General features: G+C 44.4%; 1 protein-coding gene across 4 annotated transcripts in view; it reads left to right on the forward strand.

Annotated features, from left to right (window-relative positions):
* Nucleotides 1-18,361, forward strand: part of abcb11a (ATP-binding cassette, sub-family B (MDR/TAP), member 11a) — a 90,276-nt gene that overhangs the window by 62,003 nt on the left and 9,912 nt on the right. For 2 of the 4 annotated variants that reach the window (XM_069935305.1, XM_069935306.1), the window contains one exon: nt 5,763-5,918. The exons of the other annotated variants lie outside the window; for them this stretch is intronic. In XM_069935305.1, coding sequence (XP_069791406.1) covers nt 5,763-5,918 — 156 coding nt within the window. The remainder of the gene's footprint in view (nt 1-5,762; nt 5,919-18,361) is intronic. 4 annotated transcript variants of the gene reach the window in all.

Here is an 18,361-nt window from a genome sequence, read left to right on the forward strand (position 1 = left end):
GTTGTTTAATCGGGAATAATTAAATATGTACTTTGTGGCAGATAAACTGTAGGAAATTCTGAAGGATTATATAATTCCATATAAAATGGATAATGTGAAGATTTGGCGATCCCGTCCAAGAGCTGCTCTCCTCACCTGGAATATTTGGTGTTGAAGCGCGAACCCATCTCCATCCAAGGGGAATTCACCTCTGTTGTCCTGACAGTAAACTATATCTCTCTAATGGCAGTTATTATGCTAGTACTGGAGGATCTACATGCCGTGATCAACAAACATCATGCAGTATACCCCGATACTGTCTCAGTCATCGACAGGGACTTCAACCAGACCAGTTTTAAAGAAAGTCCTCCCAAACTAACACCAGCATGTTTCCTGAAATGTCAGGGGATCCAATACTCTCAACCTCTGTTACACCACCATTAAAGGTGATCAACACTCCATTCCACACCCACACCTTGAAATGTCGGACACCCTGGCTGTGCTCCTCTTTCAGTGAAGACAGTACAGAGATGGTCTGGGCAGAATAGCAGCTTCCTGATTTTCTGGAGTCAGTGAACTGATCAGCATACAAGGATCTGAATCATTGTGCCACAATGGTCACCGACCTTACCAGGAAATGTGTGGACGAGTGTTCTTACTAAGATGATATGGATGTATCCAATTCAGAATCCATGGATGAACCAAGACCTACAATCTACTGAAGACCAGATTCAAGACCTACAATCTACTGAAGACCAGATTCAAGACCTACAATCTACTGAAGACCAGATTCAAGACCTACAATCTACTGAAGACCAGATTCAAGACCTACAATCTACTGAAGACCAGATTCAAGACCTACAATCTACTGAAGACCAGATTCAAGACCTACAATCTACTGAAGACCAGATTCAAGACCTACAATCTACTGAAGACCAGATTCAAGACCTACAATCTACTGAAGACCAGATTCAAGACCTACAGTCTACTGAAGACCAGATTCAAGACCTACAGTCTACTGAAGACCAGATTCAAGACCTACAATCTACTGAAGACCAGATTCAAGACCTACAATCTACTGAAGACCAGATTCAAGACCTACAATCTACTGAAGACCAGATTCAAGACCTACAATCTACTGAAGACCAGATTCAAGACCTACAATCTACTGAAGACCAGATTCAAGACCTACAATCTACTGAAGACCAGATTCAAGACCTACAATCTACTGAAGACCAGATTCAAGACCTACAATCTACTGAAGACCAGATTCAAGACCTACAATCTACTGAAGACCAGATTCAAGACCTACAATCTACTGAAGACCAGATTCAAGACCTACAATCTACTGAAGACCAGATTCAAGACCTACAATCTACTGAAGACCAGATGCAAGACCTACAATCTACTGAAGACCAGATTCAAGACCTACAGTCTACTGAAGACCAGATTCAAGACCTACAGTCTACTGAAGACCAGATTCAAGACCTACAGTCTACTGAAGACCAGATTCAAGACCTACAATCTACTGAAGACCAGATTCAAGACCTACAATCTACTGAAGACCAGATTCAAGACCTACAATCTACTGAAGACCAGATTCAAGACCTACAATCTACTGAAGACCAGATTCAAGACCTACAATCTACTGAAGACCAGATTCAAGACCTACAATCTACTGAAGACCAGATTCAAGACCTACAATCTACTGAAGACCAGATTCAAGACCTACAATCTACTGAAGACCAGATTCAAGACCTACAATCTACTGAAGACCAGATTCAAGACCTACAATCTACTGAAGACCAGATTCAAGACCTACAATCTACTGAAGACCAGATTCAAGACCTACAATCTACTGAAGACCAGATTCAAGACCTACAATCTACTGAAGATGGAGATTCAGAAATACACAGAAAGTCCAGTTGCAATCTCCGGAAGGCCAGTAGGAAAGCAAAGAGACAATTTGGGACGAAGCTGGAGACTCAGACCCCAGATAGCTGTGACAGGGCTTGCACACTATTACATCCTTCAAGGCAAAACAGGGCAGTATGATCAGTTGTGATACATCACTTCTGGATGAGCTCCGTGCCTTTTCTGCTCATTTTGAAAGAGAAAATATCAAGAATCCTTATGATTTACAACAGCACTGGTGATTCTATGCTGCCCAGACTCTAAGGGCAAGGTAAACAGAACCTTCAGGAGAATAAAGCCTGGGAAAACAACCAGCCTGGCATTGTATCTGGACTGGTAATTGAAACCAATGTGAAACAACTGGCTGTAGTTTTTGTGGAGATATTCAACCTCTTGCTACAATATTCAGAGGTCTCCACATGCCCAAGAAGTGACCTGCCTCAGTGACCATCAGCTGGTGACACTGATGTGTACTGTGAAGTAGTTGGTTATGGAGCAGATCGTCTCCTATGTCAGGAAAGACCTGGATCTACTTCAGTTCACCTAGCATCACAACAGGTCAATGACAGATGCCACTTTGCTGGCCTTCCGCTCTGATATAGGTCACCTAGACCATGGGAACACCTGCATCAGGTGGTTGTTCATTGACTATAGCTTTTGTTCAATACCATCATAGCAGCAAAGTTCATGACCAAGCTAATGAACCTGAAACTCTGTCTGTCTTCTGCAAATGGATCACAAATTTCCTCATCGGCAGGCCCCAATCAGTGCAGATCGGCGACACCACCTCTTTCTCTCTGACCATCGACACAGGGGCTGTGTGCTTAGTTCCCCATTTTATTTCTTGTAGACCCATGACTGTGTAGCCATCTAGTTCCAACTCAATATATAAATTCATTGACAACATTGTTAGCAAGTACATGGAAATGAAGTCAGTTTACAGGATGGAGTTCAAGAAACCTGGTTAGGTGGTGCCAGAACAACAATAACACCTGTCTTCATCGATGGGAAGGAGGTGGAGAGAGTCCATATATCTGGACTCCCTCTGCAAATGGATCCTTGATCTCATTGAAAGAACAGATCGGAAATAACATCTCCTCCTCACTCACAATCAACACAGGCGCTCCACAAGAAAGCATGCTTAGCCGACTGCTCTGCTCTCTCTACACCCATTACTGTGCAGCTTGGCAAGATTCAAATGCCTTCTACAAATTTGCTGATGACACCATGGCCATTGGCAGAATCATAAAGGGGCAATGAGGAAGTATAGAGGAGTGATTTATATCAGCTGGTTGAGTGGTGCTACAACAACCTTGCACTCAATGTTAGCAAAACTAGGGACTTCAGCAGGGGAAAATCAGGAGAACATAAACCAGTCCTCATTGAGGGGTCAGCAGCGGAAAGGGTAAACAACCTCAAGTTTCAAGGTGTCTCTGAAGATCTGCCCTAGATCCTCCATGTTGATGCAATCATGAAGTCTCAATAGCGGCTATATTTTGTCAGGAGTTTGAGGAGATTTGGAATGTCACCAAAGACTCTTGAAAATTTCAACAGGTGTACCATGGAGAGCACTCTGGCTGGTTGTATCACTGTCTGGTATGGAGGTGGAAAAGGACAGGACAAGAAAAAAACCACAGAGAGTTGTGACCTCAGCCAGCACCATCATGGGCTTTAGTCTTCACTCCATTAAAGATGTCTACAAGAGGCAGTGTCTCAAAAAAGCAGCCTCTACCATCAAGGACCCTCACCATCTAGGCCGTGCCCTTTTCTCACTGCTACCATCAGGAAGAATGAACAGGAGCCTGAAGACAAACACCCAATGGTGTAAAAGCAACTTCTTCCCTGCTGCCACCAGATTTCTGAGTGGACAATGAACCACAGACACTACTTCACTTTTTCTCTTCTTTTTACTAATTTATTTATTTTTAAATGTGTGATTTTGCACCTATAATGTTGCCACAGACCAATGACAATAAACTCTGATTCTGAGAAGACCTTGCCTTGAGCCAGAACATTGAGGGAACTATGAAGAAGTACTCTAGTACCTCTTCTTCCTATGGAATCTGAATGGATTTGGCATATCATTGGTTACTTTATTAAAGTTCTACAGAAAATGTACTGACTGGCTGCATCACAGCCTGGTTTGGCAATATGAGTCCTGGAACTTAGAAGGTTGCAGTAGGTAGCAAATATAGCCAGGTCCATCATAGGCTCTGACCTCCCATCTATTGCAGGTGACTATGTGAGGTAGTGCCTCAAGGAGACAGTCTGTATCATAAAAGACCCACATTATCCTGGTCACAACTTCTTCACGCTGCTATCTTCAGGTAGAAGATACAAAGGTCTGAAAACCAACACCTCCATGTTCAAAAGCAATACTTTTCCAGTAGATATCAGACACCTTGGTACACTAATCATGGACTGTCTGCACTATTGGAAGTCTTTTTTTTTGCACTAGGATTACTGTGAATATTTAAGTTCATTGTTTCTTTTAATTCAAGTCAATTAGTTTACTGTCATAGTTTCTCTTTACAAGTACCTATTCAGCTGAAGCAAATAAGAATTTTGGGCATACTGTATGAACATTGTAGCATGTATGACAATAAACTCATTGTTATTATCACTTAGCATTCAGAAATACACAGCTTAATTTGCCCACATGGATTTGTTATGGGAAGATCTTGTCTGGCGAATGAATGAATTTTTGGGGGGGGGGATACAGTGCAGGTGATGATTGAATGTATTGCTAGTGGTGTAGTCCACATGAATTTTTCAGCATCTTACATTAATGACTGATTGGAAAGGTTAAAAAAAAACCTGGAAGGGAAAGTGGAAAGAAGGAAATGAACAGATCACAAGAACCTAAGGCAGAAGATTTGAAAGGAAAATGAAAAGTTACTGGCAGAGAAGTTGGAACGGTCGGGCATTAGTCAGGGGTGTAGATAAAATAAATGCAAGCAAACCTTTTACACTTGGGTTGAGTGAGACAAGAACTCGTGGGTTAAGGGTGAAAGATAAGATGTTTAAAAGGAATATTAGGGGGAACTTCTTCACTCAGTGGGTGGTGAGAGTGTGGACTGAGCTGCCAGCAGAAGTTGTGGATGACAGTCCGATTTCAACTATTACGAGAGATTTCAGAGAAATTTGGATAGGGATGTGGATGGGAGGACTACAAAGGGTGCAGGTTGAGACTAGGTAGAAAACTAGTTTGCCATATCTGCATCTGGTGTGTTGAGCTGCAGCTCCTAAGGGACCACACTAGGGAACTGGAGTTGTAGCTCAATGGTCAGGGAGAGCGAGGAGGTGATAGAAAGGAGTTATAGGCAGGTGGTCGCACCAGGGCCACAAGAGACAGACAAGTGGGTGACTGACAGGACGGGGAAGGGGAAGAGTCAGGTATTGGCGCGTACCCTTGTAGTGATATTATCCATAAAAGCCACTTGGAGGCAAGTCTTTACTGTGATAGTTTATTGATGAATACAGAGACTAACACTAACGTGCGATTTTAATTTCGACAAACAGCACAGTAACAGGCCATTTCTGCCCATGTGTCCGTACAGCCCAATTTAGACCCAATTAACCAACACCCCCAGTATGTTTTGAACAATGAGGGGAAACTGGCTCTCCCAGGGAAAACCCATGCAAACACGGTGAGAACGTACAAACTCCTTACAGCATACAAATTCCTTACAGAGTTTATTATAAAGTAGTTTGAATATTTCAAGTAGAAATGTCTATGTGGAAACAATCTATTACAATAGTCTGTTATGAACTATTTATAATAATGAACGTTTAATCCGTGGTAACATAAATGGTCAACAGAAAATATTTGAGCCCTACTCACCCTCCTTGTCTCTATACTGCTAAAGAATTTGTATCCAAACTCCTGCTCCAACTATCCCTGGTATGCGAAACCCACAGCACATACGCTAGAAAAGGGCAGCTGCAGAAATTACAGCAGCAATCAGACATCGCAGCCTTCAGACCCTGAGACACTGCCGATGCAACCAACCAACCCAACAAAAGTAAGTAGAGCACATTTGGCTCTGACAATACTGGTCCCTAAATTATTTATAATGAGGCATCATGTCTCAAATAAAAGTTACACAATTATTCTTCTTTGGCTTGGCTTCGCGGACGAAGATTTATGGAGGGGGTAAAAAGTCCACGTCAGCTGCAGGCTCATTTGTGGCTGACAAGTCCGATGCGGGACAGGCAGACACGGTTGCAGCGGTTGCAGGGGAAAATTGGTTGGTTGGGGTTGGGTGTTGGGTTTTTCCTCCTTTGCCTTTTGTCAGTGAGGTGGGCTCTGCGGTCTTCTTCAAAGGAGGTTGCTGCCCGCCAAACTGTGAGGTGCCAAGATGCACGGTTTGAGGCGTTATCAGCCCACTGGCGGTGGTCAATGTGGCAGGCACCAAGAGATTTCTTTAGGCAGTCCTTGTACCTTTTCTTTGGTGCACCTCTGTCACGGTGGCCAGTGGAGAGCTCGCCATATAACACGATCTTGGGAAGGCGATGGTCCTCCATTCTGGAGACGTGACCCATCCAGCGCAGCTGGATCTTCAGCAGCGTGGACTCGATGCTGTCGACCTCTGCCATCTCGAGTACTTCGACGTTAGGGATGAAAGCGCTCCAATGGATGTTGAGGATGGAGCGGAGACAACGCTGGTGGAAGCGTTCTAGGAGCCGTAGGTGGTGCCGGTAGAGGACCCATGATTCGGAGCCGAACAGGAGTACACAATTATAAACAGCAATCAAACACAGTACATTCCAATATTATATAGATCTTCATTCTTCATAAGGCCAGAGGTTACCAGCACATATCCTTGAAAATGAGTGACCTTTACCACCACTCTGGACCAGTAAAGTATGTAGTCTCTGCAATGGTCAAGGGTCAAGGTCCAAAAAAAACAAAATAAAATCACTTTGGATTTGTCAAAGTTCTTCCAACTCCCGTAGAAGACAGAGTTATTTGCATCTGATGTTGGACTAATTCTGTCCTGGGCTTTAAAGTCTTTCTGACAGTGTCTTAACCACAAATGATTGGTTTCTTCAACAACCACTAGTTTGAAGTTCTCAATATGATATAGCTGATCAGAGGTACACTGCTCCAATACAGGCTCCAAGATTTCAAATGGCACTCCTCCGACTTTGTGAAGAGAGTCCACATTATTTTGAAGAACTCGAATGCACTGTTCAAATAATGACATCATCTTTGGAAGACAAACTATCTTTTATCCAGAGTACACTTGCATCTTTGAGTTAAAACAGCGACCAGAATAGGCCTCAGACAGAATAGGCACAGCTTTCCCTTTGGGTGGTGATAATGGTGTAAAATCCATGGAAGAGAGAGGTTTGTAGTGAGGCAAGACCGGCACCACATCATTCATCTTCCTTTTGGATTTAACATGATACACACCTTCAGCAGCTTATTTGGCTTTCTTCTTTTCTTCAGCATTCTGCTCCTCATAGGAAGAGTTTGAGCTCTTTAAAACCAGATTTTGAAGGAGGTTTATCTGATATTTTAATGGGCGAGTCTCTTCAACCTTCCCAGCAATAGGTTTGCTCATCTTTTTCTTTCCTGTGGTTGGTCATAGATAAGGTAAGATTCAAATAACATTGGTTCTTCAAACTCATTAACAGCCAGGTCATCTGTAGAATCCATTTGAAAAGAAGCAGACTGACTCCACTTAAGGCTACTCCAGATGTTTTCAACTAGAACTGCAGCCTGTCAGCCACTCTGGATTATTTTGCCTTTTCCTGCAATTCCAGATCCAATTTTGCAACTTTCCAATTCAGTCTCATTTTCTGACAGTTTATTTTGAAGCCTTTTATTAGATCATCTCTCTGCATTCTCCCATTATCTTCTGAGAAGTTAGTTATTTGACCTGGAGTGAAAAGGTCATGTGATACATTGGCACTTCTGCATTCAGCCCGGTTGTAGTAAACTTGAAGTGTCAGAATTTCCTCATCTTGCTCCCTATGTTGCTGAAATTCAATATCTCTTTCTTTCTGCATCATTATTAGCTGGGCCTTCAAGATACATTCTTGATTGTTTTCTGCAGTCAGTTGTCTTGTGTCATCGTGGAACATGGTATCGTCGATCCCGATCCCGAACACATGCACCTTTTAATGCAGTGGTTTCCAACCTTTTTCTTTCCACCCACATATCACCTTAAGCAATCCCTATGCCCTAAGTGTTCTGTGATGAGTAAGGGATTGCTTAAGGTGGTACGTGAGTAGGAAGGAGTTGAGAATCACTGCTCTAGACCCCAATTATTACTGAAATATTTTGCTTGAGTAAAATTGTCATTGGCCCATTTCCTTTGGAGTTCTGAAACTGTACACATAACAAGTCAAGGAGGGACGATTAAAACAGGGGTTTTCAAACTTTTCACAGAGGACTTATGGCATAGGGAATGCTTAAAGTGGTATGTGAGTGGAAAGTAAAAGGTTGGGAACCACTGCTCTAATGGAACTGCCCATTCCCTTTCTCCAACTGATAAGGCTGAATCCTTTCCCCCAACAACTGCCTTCATTTCTTCAGCAGTTATTATTTTCTTCTGCTCTCTATTGAGTGAATTCTATCTGCGATTCAATCTCCATTCTTCTCGACTACTCTTTGGCTTTTTTTTCTCGATCACTTTCAAAACTGGAGAATCCTTAGATTCATTTCCATTTTTCTGAAAATCAGATTTGTTTGCAAGTACAAAGTTAAAATCTTTCAGGTTAATATTTTCGTGATTATCCCAATATTTCCAAGTCCTTTATGAACATGTGTTCTCTAAAGGCAGTTGCTCCAATTTTGCAGCCAAATGCTCCTTTATTCCATCAGGGCAATTTTCTGTGTTCATCTTCTAAGTGCTTGATTTTTATCCATTTCTGAGGAAAATAATCCCTTCAATGCTGCTTTATTTTTGCCAGCATGATTTTCATTATTTTCACATCGGTCTGCTTTTTTCAGAAGTGGCTTTCTTATTTGCAGACTCTCTTTCTGCAGTGTTGACTTTTCCTTAACATGTGCTCTGAACAGAGGCTCTCAGAAAAATCTGAATCGATCTCAATGTAAACAAAAGGAATATGTATTTTAGGCTGTTTATTTCCTTTTATTCTCTCTGTTTTGATTTTGAAACTAAACCAAAGAACTGATTGTCTTCCTTTGAAGGCTCTTGGTTGTTACGGAGGCAACAGGAAAGTTAATACTGAATGGTTGTTCCAAAGCTCATCAAGTTTCACAACCAATACCCTGTTGACACTAGTGACTGACGGCTCCTGAGCGATATCATTTATTCCTCCTAATGGCCCATTAATCGTCTAACTAAGTATGATTTTGACAGTGTGAGGTCTATCTCCCACACTTTGTATTTCATCTGGTGGTTCCAGAGCCTTTGGTACATCTGAGCCAATCAGCATCTTTATCTCAGAGCCAATTTCAGGTAGATGAACATTTCTCAGATGAGACTACTGATCAATAGTTTTTTGATGTGGAATATTTCCTTTGTACCCAGGTATAGTCCTCTGAGTGTATATGCCTGGGAGATAACAGAAATCGCTGCTGTCATATCTTGCAACCTCTAAGCCTGAAACAATGCTGGTTTCAATGACCTTCCTATGGCCCATTGTTCTCAATAGAATCTTTGACCTTCTTCCCTGAAGATTAAGCTTTTTCATTTGCGCCACCGTACAAAATGATGCAGTGCTACCTGGGGTCAAGAAATGCACAAAAGTATGCACTGTTGCATTCCCCTCCTGACCTTGACTTGTCCAGGCACTATTGAGAGCTTGCAGTTATCCTCAATGGTCCCAGTAAGACCACTTGTCAGAACAAAGGCTACAGCACTGTTTTCAGCTGCTTCCTTTATTTCTGCTTGTTCTTTTTCCATTCCCTTCCTTCTTTGGTAGATATGCAGCATCTGGGATGCTTCAAACCATATATGTTGCTTCTTGCAGTTTTTGCTGATGTTCCCTGTATGCAGACAGCCTTTTTCTTTTAGGAAAGCGATTTTTCTCACTGTGTCTTTATTTCCAACTGTGGACACATCTCCAAAGCATGTCCACCACCACAGAGCAAATAGCTCTTCACAGCAGGCAAACTCTCCTTTTCTTCAGTTCCTTTATCATTTTCCTTCTCTGCAACTGTCACTGTGGTGGCAAAGATACTTTTAATCTTGGATGAGGCTGTGACTTGGACCTCCTTACATCTTTGCTCACTGTTGGAGTATTTTTGATATCTCCAAATACTGACTCTGTCGCAATCTTCACTTGCTTTTTAAGGAAATCCGCCATATCCTGAAAGATGAATCTTTGCTTGTGTTGTTCCCGGACATCACAGGCCACAGTTCTCCATATATCCGGTAGGGCAACTTCCTTAAAATGACTAGCATATTAGCAGGCTTGTCAATCTCATGCATATAGATGATATCTTCCATAGCATTTCAATATCCTCTTAGAAAGAGCGTGTATGCTTGCAGAGCTTTTGTGTCGTCTGGTTTTATTGACAATCATGAAAGAGCCTTCTCCATATAAGCTGTAGCAATTTTATGCTCACGCCAAAATGCTCCTGTAGTAAAGACTTAGCCTTACTGTCCGAGGCCATACGTAGATAACTCCTTACAAGTTCCCTTGGCTGTTCCTTTGTGTACTGTTCTAAATAATAGGGATTTTTGTTCTTGCTTTCAATACAAAGGATTTAATGAACGCTTGGTACTGAAGTGGATCACCATCAAAAACTTGAATCTCCTTCTTGGACATGGAAGAGAGGCACTGCAGCTGGATTAATGATGCAGTGATTTCATTTTGTCTTTCCATGACTGAGAATACGCTGCTCTGTTCACCGTTCTTTGTAGCAGGTAATGTAGCTGGAAATGTCACATGTGCACGTTCACATGGATCTCTGACGCTTGTCTGGAGGGTCAAGGGAACTGTGGTGAAAGATTGGATTTGAGCTACAGCTCTGTCTGCAGTTGTTGTTATTGGTGTTTGTGGATTGCTAACACCGTGCTTTGGGAAGATTTGTCCACATCTACACATGTCTTGTGACTGTGGTACAAAAGGATCCGCCTTAACATTGTGTTTCCTTTTACTGTTGTCCTTTCTCAATATACGATTCCATACCATCAGTCACTTCAGATAGGTTACTTCAAACCTTGAGGCTTCTGGTACCCTCGCCTTGGCCATATTAGCAGCAATGCTGGCATCCAGCTCTAGCTGTTCTTTTTCCCTCCTTAGCTGCTCCTCCAGCTGTTCCTTCCTTAGCTGCTCCTCCTGCTCTTCCTCTTGTTCTTCTCAGGCATATTTATCCTTAAACAATTTTTGTTGTTTAACAAGAGCAGCCACTTTAGCCTGATCCATTAAACATGCAGATGTCATACTGGAAACTCTGGAGCTTGATCCAGAAGAACTTTCTTTGTTTCTCCTGGTTCCAACATTTGACAGCTGGTTGTATTTCATCCTGCATATCAGATGCTTCCTTAATACTTGACTCTTTCCCCAGTTGGAATTGCACATCCTTTGCAGCTTCATCCTCTTCACCACCATTTTGTGACACACCTTCAGCCATTTCCAAGTTGATGATTTTCAATTTCAGTCATGTCCTCTGCAGTGGTTTTAATTGTACCTCAGTGACGGCATTGGCCGCAGCAGTGATGGGGGCCATTTTATGTGTCTTCATCAAACCATCCGCTGAGCTTGAGCACCAAGAACGCACAACACAAGCACAAAACCCACAGTCCCCAATGGACAAGCAGCAGCACCTCCAAACTGTGTTAATACTAAATAAATACATGGAAGGAGTCCATAAATGTAATGTTAGAGATCTAGAAGATGATAGACGTGGCTTAAAAATGAAATTAGGAGTGCCAGAAGAGACTATGAGTAGGCCTTTGTGGGCAGGATTGAGGAAAACCCCAAGGCGTTCTAAAAGTATCTGAAGAGGAAGAGGATAAGACTTGAAAGAATAGGACTTATTAAGTGTAACAGTGGGAAAGTGTGTATGGAGCCGAAGGAAATAGCAGAAGCACTTTACTTAAGTATTCACTATGGAAAAGGATGTTGGTGATTGTGACTGAAAAGCTTGAGCATATATATTAAGATAGAGGATGTGTTGGAGGTTTTGGAAAGCATCAATTTGGATAAGTCACTGGGACTGGATGAGATGTACCCCATGCTACTGTGGGAGGAGATTGTTCAGCCACTGGCAATGATCTTTGAATCATCAATGGGGACGGGAGAGGTACCAGAGGATTGGAGGGTTGCAGATGTTGTTCCATTATTCAAGAAAGGGAGTAGAAAAAATTTTTTTAGAACAAATTACAGGAGCCCTTATAGGGATAAAGACCTAAATTGAAATTAACTAGATAGCAGATAGAATTTGTTAAAATTGCTTTAGCAGTGGCCAGAAAGTGCATTGCAGTTGCTCGGAAATCTGATTCACACCTAAGTTTGGAATGATGGAACAGTTGTCTCCCCTTGAGAAAATTACATATAATTTAAGGAACAAAATATGATACTTTTACAAATTTGCCACCCATATCTGCAAAAAAGATTAAATTCTTAACGTTTTAGATTTCTGAGTGTTCGTCTTAGCCTCTAAGACCTGCGTGCAGGTCTGCATGATGAAATGGATGTGAATTTTAGACCAGATGGAATTTAACGTTTTCAGCAGTCCATTCTCATTCTTACACATTCCTTTCTTTCTTTCCTTTTTTCTACTCTAACACTTTACTATGTACTTTATTTTCTATATCTTTTCTTGGGACAGTAGGGTGGTTGGGGGAGGGGGGTTGATGGGGTATTATCATCATGTATTTTATATTCAATATATTATTATATTTGCATTTTGAAATATATTTGAATGAATGTATGGTTAAAAATTTAAACTAAAATATTTTTTAAAAAAAGAAAGGGAGTAGAGATAGCCCATGAAATTGTAGACCAGTGGGTCTTACTTCAGTGGTTGGTAAGTTGATTGAGAAATTCCTGAGAGGCAGGATTTATGAACATTTGGAGAGGCGTAATATGATTAGGAAGAGTCAACATGGCTTTGTCAAGGGCAAGTCGTGCCTTACGAGCCTGATTGAATATTTTGAGGATGTGAATAGACACATTGATGAAGGAAGAGCAGTAGATGTCATATATATATTTTATTTTTCAGCGAGGCATTTGATAAGGCCCTCCATGCAAGGCTTATTGAGAAAGTAAGGAGGCTTGGGATCCAAAGGAACATTGTTTTGTGGATCAAGAATTAGCTTGCCCACAGAAGGGAAAGAGTGGTTGTGGACGGGTCATATTCTGCATATGACTAGTGGTGTTCCTCAGGGATCTGTTCTGGGACCCTTAGCGATTTTTATAAATGACCTGGATGAGGAAGTGGAGGGATGGGTTTGCTGATGACACAAAGGTTGGGGGTGTTGTGGATAGTGTGGGGGGCTGACAGAGGTTACAGTGGGACATTGATAGGATGCAAAACAGGGCTGAGAAATGGTCAGTGGACTTCAACCCAGATAAGTGTGAAATGGTCCATTTTGGTAAGTAAAATATGATGGCAGAATATAATATTAATGATAAGACTATTAGCAGTGTTGAGGATCAGAGGGATCTTAGGGTCTGAGTCCATAGGACGCTCAAAGCAGCTGTGCAAGTTGATTCTGTGGTTAAGATGACATACAGTGTTTTGGCCTTCATTAATCGCGGAATTGAATTTAGGGTCCGAAAGGACATGTTGCAGCTATATAGGACCCTGGTCAGACCTAAATCAGATCTGGTCTCCTCACAACAGGAAGGATGTGAAAGCCACAGAAAAGGTGCAGAGATTTACGAGGATGTTGCCTGATTTAGGGAGCATGCTTTATGAAAATAGGCTGAGTGAACTCAACCTTTTCTCCTCGTAGCAACAGAGGATGAGAGGTGACGTGATAAGAGGTGTATAAGATGATGAGAGGCATTGATTGTGTGGATAGTCAGAGGCTTTTTTCCCAGGGATGAAATGGTTGCCACAAGAGGACATGGGTTTAAGGTGCTGGGGAGAAGGTACAAAGGAGATGTGAGGGGTAAGTTTTTTTTTAAATGCAGAGTGTGGTGAGTGGATCGAGTGGGCTGCCTGCAATGGTGGTGGAGGCGAATATGATAGGGTCTTTGTGGTGAAACAACCACTATACTGGCTGAACTCCTACCAGCCTATTGTAGGGGGCAACCACTGCAGGTAAGCAACCTTGGAGGCTGGTCCCGCCTGCCAGCTGTCAATCACCAGCCCATATAAAGACTCAAGCCAGCCCTTTCGGGGACAGTCAGACACGTGGAGCCAGCAGCATACTGAGACCTAGTGTGTACATTTAAGCTAATTAAATCCTGTTCTACAGGCTGTGGATTTTATGTCAGAATTATTCACACAGCAACGCTCACAATTTAATTCGCTTAAAATTAAAAAGACCATGGAGAAGTTCCTCACCATCGAGGGGCTGGATATTGACCCTCAACATCCAGACACTCCAGCGTACTTCGAGATCTGAAAGCATGCAATCGAGGAGATCCTCCACACATACAGGCTGAGGTCATCAACACTAACCAGAAGAGACTCATGGCACTTCGCACCAAACTGTGCCCGCACATTTGCCAGGCTATCCAAGACGGCACGGATTTTGAAGGCATGTACCATCCCCTAATGAACATACTCTATGCCCGGTACCTGCTCAGCATCAGGGTACAGCAAGATGAAATAGCAGATGCTTAGCTGAGGGCAATGAGAGAACTAGCATGCCTGTGCATGATTGAAGCTGGGGTGACTGCTGGGGAGGTGGAGCGATTTGTCCGAGATGCCTGCGTGCAAGGGCTGCGGTCGAAGGTGACTCGACAGAGACTATTGGAGAAGAATATTGCCTTCCTTAACAGGAACATGGAGGTGGTCTGGTCCCTAGAAGCTGCAGCTCACCATGTAGAGGTCTTTGATGCTCACCTCCCCCAACATCTGGCTTGGCCAACGCCAATGACAGCAGTTGTTGAGGGGACCCACAAGGAAGAGACGATCGCCGCCGCCAACGCAGTATACCACTGTAATCACTGCAGGACCTGGTGTGGGTTGGACAGGTGTACCCAAAAGAACTGGCCTGCAAGGAACTCGAATTACACCCGACACGGCAAGAAAGGCCACTTTGCTAAAGTGTGCCTCTCCAAACCCACCAGAAATGCTGCAGTCTTCCGCGACCAACCAGGAGCTCCTCTACTCTCTGGGTGACCCCATGTGCGAATGCCAAGCAGCACCATTATATGCCCACCACTTCCACCCACATTGATGATGTCACTTCCAGCCCAACTGTCCAACCATGCCACCACCATGTGCTCACAATGGGCGTTCATCGTTCAACTTCCACCTTCACTGGTGATGTCACTTCTGCCTGCACAGATGACATCACTTCTGGCTGGGTTGCCGGACCATGCCAATGCCACATGCATCTCCTGGGTGCCACCATTATGGGCCAGGCAACCTCCAACAACCCCAACTTGCCCGACGCCAACCAGACAATGTGGTCAACGCACACGCATACAAAACCATGCACTTGTCACACCCCATGATCCTACAGACATCCACTGGCTGCTACTCACCACAACCATCGAGGAGCAGTGACTCGGACCCTGAGGTGGTCCCAGCATCCACCACACTAACGGAGGATATTCCCCATGGACTCAGGCGCTCGTTGATGGACATTGCTGTCAATCGGAAGGTAATAGAATACCTGTTTAATAGCGGTAGTACTGAGAGCTTCGTGCACCCCAAGGTGGTCCGTACGCTGAAAATCAAAGTATACCCAGTGAACATCGCTATCGCATTCACGACCCAGGACCTCTCCATCACAGCACTGGGGTGCTACTTGGTGAACTTGACAGTGGGATGGGATCATACCAAAGGTTCAGGCTACTGGTTATCCTGGGACTAGATTTCCAGTGTCACTCCCACAGCCTCACCCTTGCTTTTGGTGGCCCACTCCCCCCCACCCACCAAAGTCCAGAGACTGCCCCCAGTTCACCTGTGGCTCTCCACCCTACCTGACACCAGACTGCAAGCCTATAGCAGCCAAGAGCAGGCACCACTGTGAAGTTAACAGGGCCTTTATCAAGGCAGAGGTGAGACAGCTTCTGGCAGAAGGAGTTTTAGATCCCAGCACCAGCCCCTGGAGAGCCCAGGACCTTGTCATAAAAGGGGGCAGGAAACTGAGTTTGGACATCAACTATAGTCAGACCATCAACCAGTACACCCAGCTGGATGCCTACCCACTACCCCACATTGCCAACATGGTCAACGAGATAGCCCAGTACAGGGTTTTCTCTATGATTGACCTGAAGTCGCCCTACCATCAGCTCCCCATCCATACCTGGGATTAACCTTACACCACCTTTGAGGCAAACGGATGCCTTTACCAATTCTGTCGGGTCCTGTTTGGGGTCACAAATGGAGTGTCCTTGTTCCAGCGGGAGATGGACTGCATGGTAGACCAGCACAACCTAAGAGTGACTTTCCCCATACCTGAACAATGTCACCATTTGTGGCCACGACCAGCAGGACCACGATGCCAACTTGGAGAGATTTCTCTGGAAAGCAGAGGCATTGAACTTCACCTACAAAAGGAAGAAGTGTATGTTCAGCACCACCCGCCTCGCCATACTGAGGTGCATCGTGGAACATGGTGTCATCAGTCCCGACCCTGAACACATGCACCCTCCAATGGAACTGCCCTTTCCCCACATGCTCAAGGCCCTCCGCAGGTGCCTTGGGCTCTTGTCTTACTACTTCTTGCGGGTCACTCGTTTCTCAAACAAGGTCCACCCACTGGCCCAAGCCACCACTTTTTCCTCTCCCTGCTGAGGTGCAAGTGACCTTCGCCAACACCATGATGCATGCCATGGATGAGACCACCTCATTCCAGGTGGAGTGCGATGTCTCTGACGTTGCCCTCGCTGCCACTCTCGATCAAGGGGGCCTTCTTCTCCAGGACCCTCCACGGTTCAGAGCTCAGGCATTCCTTCATCAAAAATGAGACCCAGGTGATCGTGGAAGTGGTCTGCCACTGGTGTCACTACCAGGCAGGCAGGAGGTTCACCCTTCTCATTGACAAGCTCACAATGGCATTCATATTTAGCACCACCCACAGAGGCAAGATCAAAAGCGACAAGATCTTGCGCTGGAGAATCGAGCTGGCTACTTTCAGGTACGACAACCAGTATAGGTCGGGGAAGCTCAACGGCTCCCCCGATGCCCTGTCCCAGAACTGTGCTAGTGCACACTCCAAACAGCTTCAGGCGCTGCACAACAGCCTTAGCCTCCCGGTCACGTGCCTGTACCTCTTTATTAAGTCCCGGAACCTCCCCTTCACCATCCAAGAAGCCGGGACCATGACTGGGTCCTGCAGGGTCTGTGCAGAGTGCTTCTTTCACCTACCACAGGCCCATGTAATAAAGGCCACTCAGTCCTTTGAGTGACTCAGCATCGACTTCGAGGGACCACTGCCTTCCACAAATAAGAATGTCCATTATCTCTCATTTTCCATTCACCCTGGGCACCCCTGGCCCACCCTCTCTCTGCCTCTCCCAAGGGCCTCACTCCTCAAGAAAGCACCCACATCTACACCCCCACTCTGCCAGACATTACCCCATCCAGATTACCCCATTCTCATGTTCCATCTGTGGTGATATGTAATTACACCACTAGATCACCAGGGGTCATCCCGTCTTATACTCGAACTGGTGGTGTGGTTATTGTTAGTACACCACCTGCCCATTGTCCCTGTGGGTGCAGCTAGTATACAACTAGACGCGATGCCTCGCTGCCATTCTTGATCAAGGGGGCAGTCGTGGCCTTCTTCTCCAGGACCCTGGACCCCCATTCGCTGTGGATGAATGCCGGGTATCTGGACATCTGGACATCTCCATTATTAAGGTATAATGCAATTTTGTTATAATAGTATTCAAATGACTTGTACGTATTGATGCAGATCTTCACCATGTCCAGATACCCGGCATTCATCCACAGCACTAGTACCTGGCGGTGCGAGGCATCACGTCTAGTTGTATGGACAATGGGCAGGTGGTGTACCGACAATAACTACACCACCAGTTCGAGTATAAGACAGGATGACCCCTGGTGACCTAGTGGTGTAATTACATATCACCACAGGTGGAACATGAGAATGGGGTAATCTGGAAGGCAGTACTCCTGGCCCTGAGTTTGAAAGGCTGGTCCATCCACTATTGGCACGAGCCCCTGCCCGAGGCACTCCACGTCATACGTCATACGGTTGCTCTTGTGCACGGCTACCAATCAGATCCCTCACGAACTCCTTTTCATCTTTCCGAGGAAATCTATGACTGGCATCTCCCTGCCAGCTTGGCTGACATCTCTGGGACCAGTACTCCTCCGTAAACACGCGAAGACCTACCAATTCGACACCCTGGTCATCCAGGTGCACTTCCTCCTTGTGAA

This window comes from Narcine bancroftii, chromosome 4 (assembly GCF_036971445.1).
Source record: "Narcine bancroftii isolate sNarBan1 chromosome 4, sNarBan1.hap1, whole genome shotgun sequence".
NCBI classification, from domain to species: domain Eukaryota; kingdom Metazoa; phylum Chordata; class Chondrichthyes; order Torpediniformes; family Narcinidae; genus Narcine; species Narcine bancroftii.